General features: G+C 42.8%; 1 protein-coding gene across 2 annotated transcripts in view; it reads left to right on the top strand.

The window, feature by feature from the left end:
* The first annotated feature begins 452 nt into the window (after positions 1-452).
* Positions 453-15,572, top strand: part of HEPHL1 (hephaestin like 1) — a 33,959-nt gene continuing 18,839 nt past the window's right edge. The window contains exons 1-5 of one of the 2 annotated variants that reach the window (XM_021267721.4): positions 453-711; positions 10,363-10,607; positions 11,424-11,636; positions 13,415-13,594; positions 14,613-14,867. In XM_021267721.4, the coding sequence (XP_021123396.4) occupies positions 542-711; positions 10,363-10,607; positions 11,424-11,636; positions 13,415-13,594; positions 14,613-14,867 (1,063 nt within the window). In that variant the 5' untranslated portion in view covers positions 453-541. Of the gene's footprint in view, positions 712-10,362; positions 10,608-11,423; positions 11,637-11,711; positions 11,799-13,414; positions 13,595-14,612; positions 14,868-15,572 lie in introns of those variants that run through there. The other variant, XM_072032778.1, reaches the window with a different exon arrangement.

Genomic DNA, 15,572 nt, shown 5'->3' with positions numbered 1-15,572 from the left:
TTATATATATCATATAAATATTATATATATAATATTATATGATATATATATATAATATAATATATATAATATATAATATATTATATATTATATATATATGTATTATACATATATTATTTATATATATTTTTATATATATAAAAGAAGGGGGAGTTGACAAGGGTCACAAAAAGACCAAAAAAAAAAACCAACAACACCCTGTCCCAATGTGCCAAAACAACCAGTCTGGAAAAGAGGGGACAAAAAAGCAATCAGACTTCCAAGAAACACCAACTGGCTCCAGCCTGGACAGGTAAATGAGCAATTTATGCATTCACCGAAGGATTGGCAAGAGTCCTACCATGGCAGCAACCTCCTCCCTAGCCCTGCTCTGCATAGCGAGGCTCTCTACCTATCCCAGCCCTAACCTGCAGAAAAGGAGGAGCTTTGCCCTGTCCATTCCTTATTTATAACTTGTCAAGAGCCAGGAGGGAGGGGTGAGCTCTCCGTGGTGCATCCTGCTGCTGCCTGCCTGCTGCCAGCCTCGCAATCACAACTACAAATGCCTCCTGTGCGAGGTGGTGGCTGCCTTCGCACTCTCGGGTTCCTCTGCCTGTTCACAGTGGTGGAAACAAAAATCAGAACCTACTACCTCGGGATTGTGGAAGAGAACTGGGACTATGCACCATCTGGGAAAAATCTGATCACGGGACAGAGCCTCTTGGAGGACAAGTAAGTCATCGGGGGCTTTCATAAACTGGAGAAAGAGTGAGGGCTCTAAACAAAATTGACTAATGTGGTTAATGTTGTTGTAAATGTCTTAAGATGGATGGCCTCTTCTCTTCTCTTCTCTTCTCTTCTCTTCTCTTCTCTTCTCTTCTCTTCTCTTCTCTTCTCTTCTCTTCTCTTCTCTTCTCTTCTCTTCTCTTCTCTTCTCTTCTCTTCTCTTCTCTTCTCTTCTCTTCTCTTCTCTTCTCTTCTCTTCTCTTCTCTTCTCTTCTCTTCTCTTCTCTTCTCTTCTCTTCTCTTCTCTTCTCTTCTCTGTTGATATAATCACAGACAGCATTTCAGCTTCTAGGCAAGAGGAGAATTTGTTTGACTTATTTCCATCTTACTTAATTAAGCCATGTAATAGCTATTGTGTATTTGAAGGTGATGCTAAGGAGCTGATATTTGCCAAAGAATTGTCAAAGAATTGTAGTGGATTACAGGATCACAGCATGGCTAAGGTAGGAAGGGACCTCTCGGTCCATCTGGTCCAACCCCCGCTCAAGTGGGAACATCCAGAGCAGAGTGCCCAGCACCATGTCCAGGCAGCTTTTGAAGATCTCCAAAGAAGGAAACTCCACGATTTCTATGGGCAACATAAAAGAAAGATTTTAGAACAGGTTCAAAAGGGGATTAAAAATCCCCTGTGTATGTGTGTGTTTCATGGAGAGGCAGGAATTTCTGGGACATGTTGTCCAAAGTGAAATTGCAATTTCACCGCAATCAAACACAAATCTCTGCAATGAGACGCAGAGGAGCATTTGACAGGCAAGCACCTGTGACTTTGCTCTTGGTGAGATGATAGAAATTGGGGGTTTGGTATGACTTTGTAAAGTTCAGATGTGTATAGCGCCTATGAATGAAATTCAAGGCGATTATCCATATGCTCCTGCAACATATGCGGCTGTGGAGACTTCAGTTTAGGACATCTGTTTAGGCAGGTGCTTAAACATTCAGCTGTGAATGATGACATTGAAGTCCTGTGCTGAAAATGGAGTGTGTAGGTAAGCTCCATGATGAATCATGCCTCGGCCAGAGGAAAACAGGCAGACAGGCACCTGTCCTTGTGCCCTCACTGCTGGTGTTGGCTCCGTATCGCTGCCGTGCCAGGGCAGCTTCCCTGGACATCAGGTGGAGATGGCACAAACCCTCAGTGCCTCTCTACACTGTGGCCTTCAAACACTCCTGGGAGTATTTTTACGATTTGTCGAATATCTTTGACATCCCAGGGGTAGTTTAGGGGTCCTTCCTCTGAGTCTAGGCTTGGGGTTGGGATGGGAGCTTTGGGGGAGGGAGGAGGTTCTGGTGTCTGAAGGCACACTGGGAGCTCTGTGCTGTGTCCTGGAGTTATAAATGGAAATGTCCTTTCTGGTGCTTTAGGCAGAAGCAGGACTTTTCTCTAGTGGTTGGTAATTTCAGAATCACTATCAGTCAGATTTAATAAATGAAGAGTTTTTGCCACAAAAAGGAGACAAAAAGGAGTTTTATTTTTCAATAGTCTTATGCTTATGCAACAACTGGAGGACCCAGATAGCATCCAAGTCAACAAGTGTTGTCCTTTTAGGTAGAATACAGGGTAATATTTTGTTCCTAACCCATGAATAACATTGCTGGAAAGGTTATTCCTCTGTGTTGAACACTTGTGTTTCTCACTTCCCTACTCTTTTTGCCAGAGGATACCTTTCTCTCCTCCCTAAACTGGAAGATCTCTCACTGGAAAGAGATGAGCTTTATGTGAAGAGCTATTTTCTGTAAATCTTCCTTGATACTAGAGAAAAACATGGAACCTGTTCTGTAAAAAATACTTTTAAGTACCTGCACTTTGAGCTCCCTGAACACCAAGTGGCACATTTACCTTCAAGTAAGAGAGGTACTGGCTTTAGGTATTAACATCAAGGTACAGAGACCTTAATGTAATGCCTTGTTCTTGGCATGATAGGGAGAGATGATAGCTTATGTCTTCAGTTAGTGTTGTAATGTAATCATCGGAGAATGTTAATTCTAGAGGGATTACCCACAGAGGAAATGTAATCTGTATTTCAAGGCAGACTATACATTCAAAGTTTGGGAGCTGTTTGTGATGAACTAACGCCCCACGCGAAGCCTTCTACTGCAGAATAATAAAACCATTCCTGTAAATAGTTTACTCCATTTTCAAAGTGTATTAAGACAGAATGAACCTGCTGTATTCTGGAATAATAGTCTCTCTTCATAGGTATGTGGACTAAATTGTGAACCAATTATAGTTATGCTGAATATTTAGCTCTTTAATGTGGACTCTAATGTAAATTTAAAGCCATATACTGATGGTTTACCTGTCAGCTAACTAATTGGTTCCTATGGATAGTAAGAAAAATGCAATTCCACTAATGAAGTTTAAGGATCAGCTCCTAGGTAAGGGCAGGGATGCATTTTGAGGCAGCTGCGTTCAACAAGCAGCAACGCTCGGGCTCGCTGAGCTGAGCACTTCTCACCTTGTGATGCATCCTCACAACATCCGTCTGATGGGACACAATCCCAGTTTAATTGATAGGGAAGTGCAGATAAAGAGCTTGCATATAAACTGATTATCTTTAAAAGGGCAGGTGCATATACAAAAAGGAATGTTCCCTTTGATTCCAGCTAGCCCATAGAGATACAATCAAAACCACTTATTCTTTGCTCCTTAATAAAAATGCTGAATTAGCAATTGTGTAATGGAAAGTGTTACATTACCTGGATCAGATAGTGAGATTCAAAAGACGATTTTGATGTTGCTGTGCCAAAGCTGATAACATATTCCTCAGCCTTTGGTTCTTAGCAGCGATGAGGCTGCTTTACAGAAAGCAGACCTCGGCAGCTGAGGCATGGGGCTGAGCTCAGGGAGCGGGCTCTGGCACAAGGCTGCTTGGTTCCTGCTGTGCTGGCGCTGAGTGAGCTGCCTGCCCAGCCAGAAGCCGTGGAGCTGCCTCAGCACCTCCCTGGGCGTGAGGTGAAAAGTCTGCCTCTCGTCAGAGCTGATTAACCCGAACGCAGCCCCGTGTTAGCGTAACTATCCTGCTCGAATGTTAATTTTGATGATGATTTGTGTTGCTGCCGTGCTCAAGGGCCAGCCTGCTGCTTGCATGGAGCAAGTATCTCACTGCACATCAGTGCTTCTCATGTAAAGACAATAATGAGGCTGCTCACCTCTGCCCTTTCTCTAGTCTGCTTGAAGCCTCGAGCTGTTCCACTGATTTTCATAATTTGGATTGTTGCAAACGGGACTAAAACATTTCACTCTCAGTTCTTCCTTCAAACATCAAGCTGGCATTTTCTGAAACCCACAGGACTTTGGAAAATAAAGATACATCCAAATTACAGCCACTGAATACAGGTGGGAAGGTTTTTGTCATCCCCTCCCACCTGATATAACTGGTGGAAGGTTTGACATCGGTTTACCACATCCACATGGCGGACTGGCCATGCAGGGTGCAGGGACCTGCCAGTGCTGCTGGACGTGCTGCAGAACCCCACGAGATGTTGTGGGTTAGGACATGGATATTGCTGCAGCAGGAGGGTGAGCTCAGACACTGCCTGCTCGCTTTAATGGCCACAGAAGCAATGGCCTTTCAAAATAAAAATGTACTTGGGTGTTGTGGCTTGACATACATTAGTCTTTCCCTCCCTATTGTGGCTCAGCCCTCAGGATTAAAGTTTGGTTGATAATCCTTTTAAATTAATTTTAGTGCTAGTTTATATGATGGGCACTTAAATCTTGCTCTGCTGGTGGTAGATGTTATTAAGTTTGCCTGATGTAACCACTCATCCCCTCTCCTTAGGCCACCAAAGTTACATTTATCTGGGCTAAATCTTGCACCCACCAACACTAACGGGTAGTTTTTGTTACCGCAGCATCAAACACAGTTTGTGCAACTTGCCTACAAGGAGATCCCACCCAGATAAATGACGGTAAAACTGTCATCACAGATGCTAAACTAATGGCTGAGTAATTATGCGGCCAAATGACCCAATTGCGTCAGCAGAGAACATCACTGTGGGAAGGGTCAGCACCAGAAGGGCACGTAAGGTGAAATCCTTGTCACTGACTTCAGTGGAAGAAGTTCATCCTAGGAGAGAAACCATTATATCCATACTTAACCAGTGACACTTCAGAGCCTCATTTAGAGTTTTTTTGGGTTTTACTGTCCTCTTCAGTTACCATTGTGGGTCAGAAAAGGTCTCAAGTGTTTTCTGAGGACATTGTGCTTCTGTCGTTTGAGGACACACAACTCATCTTGTTTGATGGTGTGTGGTCAGGGCACCACCTACACAAGTGAGCTGGTACTGCTGGTCCCCCTCCACCGGCCACCCCTCTGGCACAGACATTGCTTTGGCCATTCTGTGGGAGCCATGGTCTGGCAGAGGGTTACTCTGAGTACGTTGCATGACCCAGGGGTTAAAATGACAGGAGAACCATGGGCACTGTCGTAGTTTACTCCAGCCATGAGAAAACTGGAGAATTTTTAGGGAAAAAAAGTATGGTAAATTCAGACATAGAGTATGCAAAGAGGGTAGCGAATAAGGTTTCACCAACAGATTTTGGGGAACAAACACGTAAGAGTATTTGCATAAATGACTGCTGTTGCAAAACCTATGGGACTTTGGTGGAGCAATAACAGGAAAAGAAAATTTGGGTTTACCTACGGTTGCACCCAGGAACATGCAGCAGCTGTTGGGCACGTTAACTGCAGGAGAAAATTCAAGACTCCTCATCTGGTAGTTGTTGGATGTGTTGATTTTTCAGTGGTGATTATGATGACAAACCAACTCAGCAGGCTTCAGAGTGTATCAGAGAGGGATCTGGCTCTGTGTCCTGTAGTGTTTGCTTTGCTCTGCACGGTGTGTAGCTGTCTTCATGTACACTGTAACGGGGTACTCACATAAGCACCTTAGGAAAAATATAACCTCTATTAGATTGTATCTCTGCTCATAAAGATCCCAGGTAACATAAAAAGGTAAAAATCTATTCAAAGTACATTTTCTGTGTGATAAAAGGAACAGGTATAAAAATTACACTTAACTCATAGCCCTTCCCTGAGATGGCAGAATATCTTCATGTCTGCTCTTGAACCCATTGAAGAAGAGTCTACACAATGCTCTTATTTCACCCTTTCTCTCATTTGGAGGAGTTTTAGTGTTCATCACTGCAGAGGGATGGGTTGCTGTAATTACATTAATACAATTTTTTAGGAATTAGAGTTTATCACCTGTTAATAATTCCCTGTCCCACTCATGTACATTGCCATCTTTTCTTGGAGCTTAAGAACTGCTGGGAATGGTCGCTAGGAGAAAAATGAAATCAAGCAGAGAAATAACAGAAGGATCTGTATTGTTTTCCTGGTCTGAACAAGATCTTTTTATGCCTTGATTTACAAGCTCCCTTACCTCTATACGTACCCTTAAGACTGCCTGGTTACAGGAAGAAAAGGAAGGACCACTGAAGAATTCCTGAGGGAACTTAGGAAATTTGCATGGGTACAACTCCAGGGGATGGAGGGCTCTTCTTCCCTACAAGGAGTAGGACTGGCTGATCATTGAAGAACTGGATGAAAACCGAGTTGGAGGGAGACAGTCAAGGTTCAGAAGAGCAGCTCTTACATCTGCACAAGATGTGACGGATAAAAGAGGTTCAGGCAGTGATATCACAAAAGCACGATGAGGGTAAAGTAAATTTGAAGTGAGCAGGAGAGCATGAAGAAACAGGGAATTTAGCCTGATTGCAGCAAAAGGAAAGTGAGAGATAGGAGACATTTTGGCACAGGGTGCCCAGTGGAATAGGCACATCATGATCACTAGAAGAAAGAGGCAAAGGCAGATTTAGAGAACTGGACATGTTTAACTAATACAGCATTTGAAGAAGTTGCTGCTACAATAATGTATTGGAAAATCATTGAGTGGGAAAGAACAAAGCAGGAGATGCAGGGGAAGGGGATGTTTAATGAGATGGCTAAAAATGTGAAGTGCTTCTCAAAGAAGTAGACACCATCAGAAGAAGACAGGCAATGGTCTTTGAGAATGCTTTTGTCAAAGATGCAAGTTGAAATCCTGCAGCACAGAAAATCTTGGAGGGATTCTGGAGATGGGAAGGAACCCAGGAGTGGGAGATGCACTGATGCATCTGGGTGCACTGGTGCAACACCAGCATTGGAGACTTCGCACTGAGAAGATGCTCTCACTGGAAGAAAGAAGACAGGGGAAAAACCTCTGTGTCCCACAGGTGGAGCAGCAGAGGACATGGGACCAAGCCTGTGCCAGCTCCCTCTGACACATCCTCTGGCTGCACTGAGGCACTGGGTAAAAGTACCAGCCCCACAGTGTGCCCACATGAAGTGACCAATTGTTTCAGCATCTGGGGGTGCAAAGGAGAAGTCACTAATGCCTGTACATCCTTTCTATGCGATTTCTGTGGCTGATACTGTTAGTTCCAGTGTGGGCAGTCTTTATGCAAAGGACTGTAATGTACAGCACAGCAACCCATGTAAAGAGTTTCAGAGAGCTACCACCTACCTGAAAGGCCGAGGTGGGCACCCCAGAAGTCCTCCTGGATGAAACAGGGAAGCCTGGACACCTAGAGTGGGACTCACAACAACCAGCGTGCTCTGGTCTCAGATGGTGGAGGGCAACCAAAAGGGCATGCTGAAAATAAGTCTTTGTATAGGCAGAAGTGGGATCCTGTCATTCCCAGACAGAAGGAAGAGTGAGGCTGAAGTGCATGCACTTCAAGAAAGTCCCAGGGCATCATCGGTGCCTTTTGGGCAGGAAGCTTTTCTGCCCTTTGGAAAGTGTGGATGTGGTAGGAAAGGGAGCTATGGATGAGCTTGAGTCCAGAACACAATGGTAAGAGCATCCGTGGGGTGTGGATATTTGTCTCCCAGAATTGATTAGTTGTTTTCTCTTAGACTGTGGTTAACTAAAACCCATAGCTAAACAGACCCAAGAGAGTAAGTTTCTGCTTCTGTGCTCTGATCCCTTGCTGGCTCCATGACTTTTGCATGCCCTGATGCTCAGCATAGAGGAGCATCACCTGCTTTGTGACTAGCTGTAGGATACAGGCAGTGGGCTCTGCAGCTCTGAATGGATGGGTTACTTGAATGGACCTCATTTCAGAAAACTGCCATTAAAAATACTTTTTTTCCTACCTCCTAGATGTCTTTGAATAGGGCACAGATCTGCCCAACAGAGATGATAGCTAAGTTTACCTGTTAGCACAGCTTTAGGCACCAAGGAAACCTGCAGTGACTAAACCTGCAGGGTGATTTCCTGAACCTCAATACTTTAATGGGCTTTGGGTTCCCCGTTCTGTGCATTTATAGGAGCTAGACTCGTGTCAAGCATCTGAACATGCCTGGCCAAGAAGTGTTTGGTTTTTCTGTAATAGAGTTCTGCAGAGCAGAATATGGGAGAGCATGCAATGTTGTCTGGCCAGATAGCCAGGGCCATAAAAGCACTGTCATCATGGGTGAAGCAAGGTGCCAATGCATTGCTTCATGTAAAATATTTGGCTGTTTATAAAACTGGGGAAAAAAAATGCTGAAAATAAGTACTTTGTGGAAAAAAAAAAAGGATCTATTTGAGTTTTTTTCCCTAGAGAAAATTTCTTTTAAGCCATTCTAAACACCAATTTATAATTCGAATTAGGGCACAGCCACAGGAATACATTGCCATGAGGTAAAGCAGCATGGGCGTTCACACTGCACTGCTACTACCACCACCTACTACTCTGTGGTAGCAGCTCTTCCCCCAGGCAGTGGAAGGTATCTTCTCCTGGGCGAGCACAGGGTGACTTGCCAGGTCTCGCTGTGCACACAGAGTTACCACAGAGCTGCTAATTTGCTGAAGATCCAGACTTCTTGGCAGCTCACTCCTTAACAACATTTTTTTGGCGGTGTATTTATCTAACATATTTTGTTTGGTGATGAACCAGGCTGAGAAGCTTCTGTCCTTTCCTCTCTGTTTTAGGCAACTGTTTCTGCCACAGCGGTGCCACTGGCAATGCTTTCATTTGTACCAAAATAGCTCTTGAGGAGTCTGTATTATAAACCACATTTTTCAAATTAAAAACCATTCTTTTGGGAGGCTTTCAGATTTTTATCACTTCAGTGATCTGGTTTAGGCAGTGGCCACAGGGGTGGAGAGGCCATGCTTGGGGGATGTTGTGAGTTACCGTGTCAGGTAGAGATGGCTTGATAAAGGGGAGCATTGGATCTTATAGTGAAGAAATTATAGGAAATTATACCTTTTAGCTCCCGTGACATCCAACACTGATGCTGTTGGTAGTGTACAGAAACGGCAAAACAGAATGTGTTTAAGAAGGTGAACTGATCAGTCACAAAAATTCAATATAAATATGGAAATACGATGTTTCTGCCAGTGATACATCAGGAAAACTTAGCTCAACTTTTTAATGAGTTTGTTTTAGGAAGTGTAAAAGTTCAAGCAATCTTCAAGGGATGCAAAAACTCATGGAGCAGTCAACTATGTTGAAGTTGGTCATGCAGTCCACTCCTGGTTCTGTGGCAAGGGAGGTTATTTGGACACCATGTGGGATACTTAGGGATGAAGAGTGTGCATCGTACTTGTCAGATGTATTCTAGAGAGAAGTAAAAAAGATTTAGCATCATGACAGATGGGCTAAACATTGGTTGCCAGTATGAAATTATAGTTAAAAGGGCAAAATTAATTTATAGTTTTATAAGAAGTATTGACAGGGAGCACCTCCACCTTTAACTGCAATATTACTTGCATATTATGTGAAATTCTTGCGTTCAGACTTCAAAAGAGATAGAGCAATATTGGAAGGCTTTCAGAAAAGAACATCAGGGAAGGTTTGTGGCATAAAGAATGCCAGTGCATTTGGTTTGTCCAGAAGAAAGGTAGGAGGCAGTTTAATCAATTAATTAAAACTTGTGCAAGTGTCTGCCTAGAAAATAAATTCCTGATGGTGTGTGGCCTCTTTGATCTGAGACAGGTCATGATGGGAACCAGTTGTTGGAATATGGATCTAGGTGATTTTAGACTGCAAATGCAGTTCGGGATTCAAAGGGAGCAGGAATTTAATAGCCACAACATGTCAGCCACTGACCATGTGGTGGGTTCTCTGTCACTTGAAGTTGCTATAAAATGTGGGTTCTGGGAAGTAGAAATTATGCCTTTCATGCAAAAAACACCTTATGCTACTCTTATGGGTTGCCAAACTAGTTGATTATAATTGCTCTTATTGGCTTTAGAAAAAAACTTTGAATTAATTTGTTTTTCTTCTCCTGCACAGTCATGCATTTAGATGTGAGGTTTTGCTCTTGCGAAAGAGTGAGAAGGTGCTAAAACTGTACAGAAAGTCCTGGGTGGCTGGTCCTCAAGTGAAGACTTGTTTGTAGTACCTGTGTAGTACCCATGTAGTACCTGCAAGCAGGATAAGTACTGCACAGGAAGGGACTTGGACTCTGATAGCGTTGTCCAGGTTGACTCCTCACTCTTAGATCCACTAGCTACGTGATTTGTCCCTGGGAACTATTATCTGCACTGTAAGCACCTGTTATTTGATCAACTCTTCAAGGAATTTTTAGTCTCTAAATTATTTTCTCTTCTCAATGCCAGGTTTGCAAGTGTGTATGCAACAAGAGGAGCCAACCGCATAGGGCGTGTGTACAAAAAGGCTATTTTTAGGCAATTCACCGATGACACATACTCCCAGGAAATCCCCAAAGCAGCCTGGCTGGGATTCCTCGGGCCAGTCCTGAAGGCAGAAGAAGAGGATGTCTTTATTGTCCATTTGAAAAACTTTGCTTCCCGTCCATACTCAGTGCATCCACATGGGGTCTTCTATGACAAGGAGTCTGAAGGTAAAAGCTGATTTGCCCTTTCTCCTTTCTCTTTTCTTCTCCATTTCCCCTGGAGTAGCAAATGTCAGAGCTAAAAGCTGGTCCAAGTATTTATTGTTCTGGCCATTGACATCAGAGGACTTTAGATCACCCTCTCATAAACCCATCAGTAATTGCAACTGATGACTAAAACCAGGCACATCCTCATTTCTTAAAACTTTTGCCACAAACCTTTGACGCCTGGGATGAATCCAACACTGAAACAGGTTAGGTGGGTCTTTTTTTCCCCTGAATTATTTTCCTGAATTATTAGTCACAGGAGTATTTTCCTTCCTTCTCTCTACTTCTAGCCTGTTGAATAGACAGAGTTCTTGTAAGTCAATGTTTTTTTTTCTCTTTATAAGTGTGTAACATACATGATATAATTTTCAGAATCTCAAACTTATGCATGTGTATTTTGGTTAGAGGTGTATGGATTTGCCTACATTTATCACTTTCATCAGCTTTCTGTGAGAAGATGTATAATTTAAGCTGACAAGATGTGTATGTGTTTGTTTGATGAGAGTAAAGAGACATGGAAAAACTAAAGCCTGTCTTTTAAAAGCTTCATCTACTGATAAGTAACTGATTTTAACTGTCAACAGTTTTTGACTGTTTTTACCAGAACGTCTGAAACTTTTCACAATTTCTCAGTGATTCTTTGTTTGTGAGTGTTGTTTATTATTTTTGAAAGCTCTGATAAAATAGAAGGAAATACACATTGATTTAAGGAAAATGGTTAAGGGGGAGCTAAAAGCTTCCTTTTTTTATTTTTATTTTTTATTTTTAATGTATTAGGAGCGCTTTACCCAGATGGAACCGGCGGTAAAAGCAAAGAGGACGATTTTGTTGTTCCCGGTGGAAATTACACGTACACATGGCCAGTAAGGAAAGATTATTCCCCAACTTTGGCAGACTCAAACTGCTTGACTTGGATTTACCATTCTCACATTGACACACCAAGAGATATTGCATCTGGTTTAATTGGGCCACTGCTGGTTTGTAAAAAAGGTACTGAGCTAGAAACACTGACAAAGCAAGCCCCTCTGCCAAGCTTGGCATCTTAACAGTCATTTTTGCTTACAGGTATAAACATGATGGTCTAGAGTCTATCCCTACATAGCCCATAAAAAGGGGCAAGGAATAGCTGGGCCATTCCAGGAGCACCCCAGGGTAGGTATTGTAGCTCTGGGACAACCCCCTTCCTGCTCCCCTTTAGCTTCACAAGAGATTTGCCTCGGCTGGTGGAGGGACTGCAGCATGCTCTGTGGCCAGCTGGGCATGGCTGAGGCCAAAAATAAACGTTCCAGAACCGGGATCATTTCAGGACAAGCGAAGGACTCATTGCCCAGGAAGTGAAATTAGGGCTGGGTTGGTGACTTCGGCATTGGTATTTACATACTTGAAACCCCAATGTTCCTCGTCATTTTTTTTTTTTCCCTTATGGATTTTTGCATATAAGTTTTATATCACAGCCATATGGGAATGTGCACTGAGCAGCTGAGGTCACAGCCTGTCCCGTGTACTTATAGCCTGAAAATTTTGGAATCACGTATCAACTCTCTCCCCTCTGTCAGCTGAGCCATCGTCCCCTCTCCACCTGGGACATGTGTAAATCTGCCACCTCTTTCCCGTATCTGCTGCAGTACAAAACCAGCCCTAACTTTATATAAAGAAGCAGTTTTTATATATTCAGAAAAAAGGAAAGACTTCAGTGTGGAGAGGACAGGTATGCAGTCCAGCTTTACTCACAATTAAGATGTCTCAGACTTTTTTCCCTTGGGGAACTTCCTGAATATGTGAAACCAAGCCAATAGCTTTAGAATAATGCATGAAGCTAGGAGATAGCATGTTCAAAACAATCCCAGCCTGGAAGGCCAGCTTATCTGCATCTTGGGTCTTGACTTTGTCAAGGTGGATATCTGCACAATGCCACTGCTTTAGGCCTCCTCCCTCTGTTGGTGGTGGGTGGCTCCTTACAGGGCTGACAGCAAGGCTCTGGGGCTCCATCCCAGAGGACACTGGGGAAGCAAAAGGTTTTTAAGGGTTCAGAGGTAGGCTGTACAATTAGATGCAATATGAATCCCTCAATGGTTAATAAGAGACTACCAGTGTCACCACTCCTATAATCTCAAGTTGTCCCCCAAATGGTCCCTCAGATACCAATACTCAAATTAGATTGAATAGATTGTACTCATCCTGTCTTAAGGTTTCTAAAATTTAAATAACTTGTCCTAGTTAATTGTCTAGGCTTCCTCACTAGTCCATGAGGAGTGAGCCACATTTAGCCAGCTGTTCTGAGGGTATGCTCCACAAGCTGCTTCCATGCAACAGAAATGTGGGCTACCACTTGCCTCTCCTTAATTCCTGGACAAAACTAAAGTCACTGGTTTCCAGCTGCATCAGGCTTCTGATCTGCCTCACTGCATAGCTACACAAACACCAATACTGATCAACGGGCAGGGTTGGGGACAGTGGGAAAAAGATGGAAAAAATGGGACCACAGCTTTTGGCAGCTGCTTGTGCTTATGTCGTATCAGCAGATCATTAAATATCAGCTTGACTTAGGTGAGATGAGCTGCCTACTGGAGGCACCCATCTGCTGAAAGGCTGGGGGGGGGGGTGAAGGTGTCTTGGAGGAGCAAAACTAGGTGAGAGTCAACTTGCCCTGTAGATAATGGGCAGACCACTGTATGTCCTTGAATGCTCCAAAGTTACTGTCAATTTTTTTTTGCATTCAATCCCCTCCAAGGCTCTTTTTAGCACTTTCCTTTTCGTTTGCAATTTAGGAACTGCAGATGAGACCTCAATAGAAAGGACTGGTGCTGCTAATGCTTTTGCCCTGATGTTTAGCATTGTAGATGAAAATTTCAGCTGGTACCTCGATGAGAATATAAAGACTTTCTGCTTAGAACCAGCAACAGTTGACAAAGACGATGACGGTTTCCAGACCAGCAACCGAATGCATGGTGAGCAGGACTCTTGAGCAAATAGTGACCTACAGCAGTGATCAGGCTCTTTTCTTTTCACTAGGACTTTCTGTCTCTTGCGGTATCTCTTCTTTATCTGTGACAGCCTGGAATGGTTTGGGATGTTGAAGTACTGTGCTGATAAAAGCCTCTCCCTAAAAACAGTACAACACACTGGTTTGCAGTGAGGAGATTCAACTTTCACATCCAGCTCTGTCAATTGTTTAGCATTTTATCTTAGGCAACAGACATAAGCCTTTTGGTGACTGCTTGACCAGCTGTGAAAAGAGAAAAGGAGGCTGCAGAGCACTTTGAGATGTGTTTATTCCAAGAGTCCAGCATTTCTGGCTCTTGAAATGGCCTCAGGACTGGTGGGCTGGCTGGTACTGCTAGTCCTGCCCTTCAGAGATCAGTGGGACAGTAGTACTTTGAGCTATTTAGAGACCTGGTGTAAGAAGTTAAATCCAGAAATTTCTCAGTATTTTGGTTGTTCCATGGAGCCCAGGAGCTAAATTATTTTGCAAAATATGAGTCTTTTTCTCCTGAAGTTCTCCTAACTTCAGATAAGGAAGTGGAGGAAGAGAGAGCTGACTAAGACTGATTTGTCTGATACCATAATTTTCAAATCTTAATTGCTTGAGCCAGCTATATAATAGCTATTTATGACTCAGAATTAAAGGGAATAGATTCCAGACATCCTAAGTACCTGCAGAACAAATTAACTTCGTTATCAGGACTTTTTGTGATGACTGGGCCTTTGCAATACCTTGTTATGAGTCAGGAAGTTTCTCATAGACTCAGACAGAGAATTTGGGCCATTTGATCATCCTAAGCTGTTATCTGGCTGTTTAAAAATGTTATTCTCCATCAGGGATCCCATCAGTACCTTATTCAGCTGGGGACTCAGTGTGGACATTCATAGACTCTTTTCCAGGAAAGGATCATGCTTAGAAAGGAGGTCAGAGGAACCTGGCACTTGTCTTTTCCCTCTCATAAAGTCTTCCACTTTTGTTTTCAGCTCTTAATGGTTATATTTATGGAAATCTCCCTGGCTTGGAGATGTGTGCTGATACTCCCATGTCCTGGCACTTGATTGGCATGGGAAGCGAGATTGATATACACGCTGCGTATTTCTACGGCCACACATTCACCAACAGAGACCAGAGGGCAGATGTCGTCGGTCTGTTCCCAGCAACATTCATCACAGCAGAAATGACCCCTGGGAGCCCCGGGAGGTGGTTGATAACTTGCCAGGTTAATGAACATTTGCGAGGTATGATGCTATAGATCTTCCTGATCCTATGAGATACAGAATTTCCAGCCTCCAACATGACAGGAAAAGAAAACTGAGAGATGTTTCCAGTGGAAGCATGATTTGACACTTATTTTCTGACTAACTGAACGCTTGAGAACTATTTCATCAGAAAAACATCGTGAGTTTAGTCTCCAGTGAAAATTATGTATGTTGGCCCAAATATTCAGATAGAATGAATAACTTAACTTTGTAAATACAGGCAACTAATGTGAGAACAGCATGGTAGACCCAGTGCTGACACAGCAGTTTCTATATAAATTACAGATTTTGATGGTCATTGAGAAGATCTTTCATCATCATTTTTTTGTAGTAGATTAATGTGTACACTTTAAGAAATATGCCAGATGAAACCTTCATAGATTTTTTTATAGAAGTCAGACAAAAATTAGCGATGTGTTCAGAAGCTTGGTAAGACACCTTTACTTGAAGGAATTTGATGATGATGATGTTGTATTTGTGTGGTGTAAGAATCTGAAAACCACATATCATAAACTACATGTAGGTTTGTGATAGCAGGAACTGCATAATTATAATATCAGAAACAGCTACAAGGTGTGAAAATTTTTACTTTTAAGAACTTCTGTGTTCACTTCAGTGGGATTATTATTAGGCAGAGAGACTTGATTCTGTCTAGCAACTCCTTCAGTGTGCCAATAATAATAA

This window comes from Anas platyrhynchos, chromosome 1 (genome assembly GCF_047663525.1).
Source record: "Anas platyrhynchos isolate ZD024472 breed Pekin duck chromosome 1, IASCAAS_PekinDuck_T2T, whole genome shotgun sequence".
NCBI lineage: Eukaryota > Metazoa > Chordata > Aves > Anseriformes > Anatidae > Anas > Anas platyrhynchos.
Note: the sequence above shows the minus strand (reverse complement) of the source record. Positions and strands in the feature narration are given on the sequence as shown.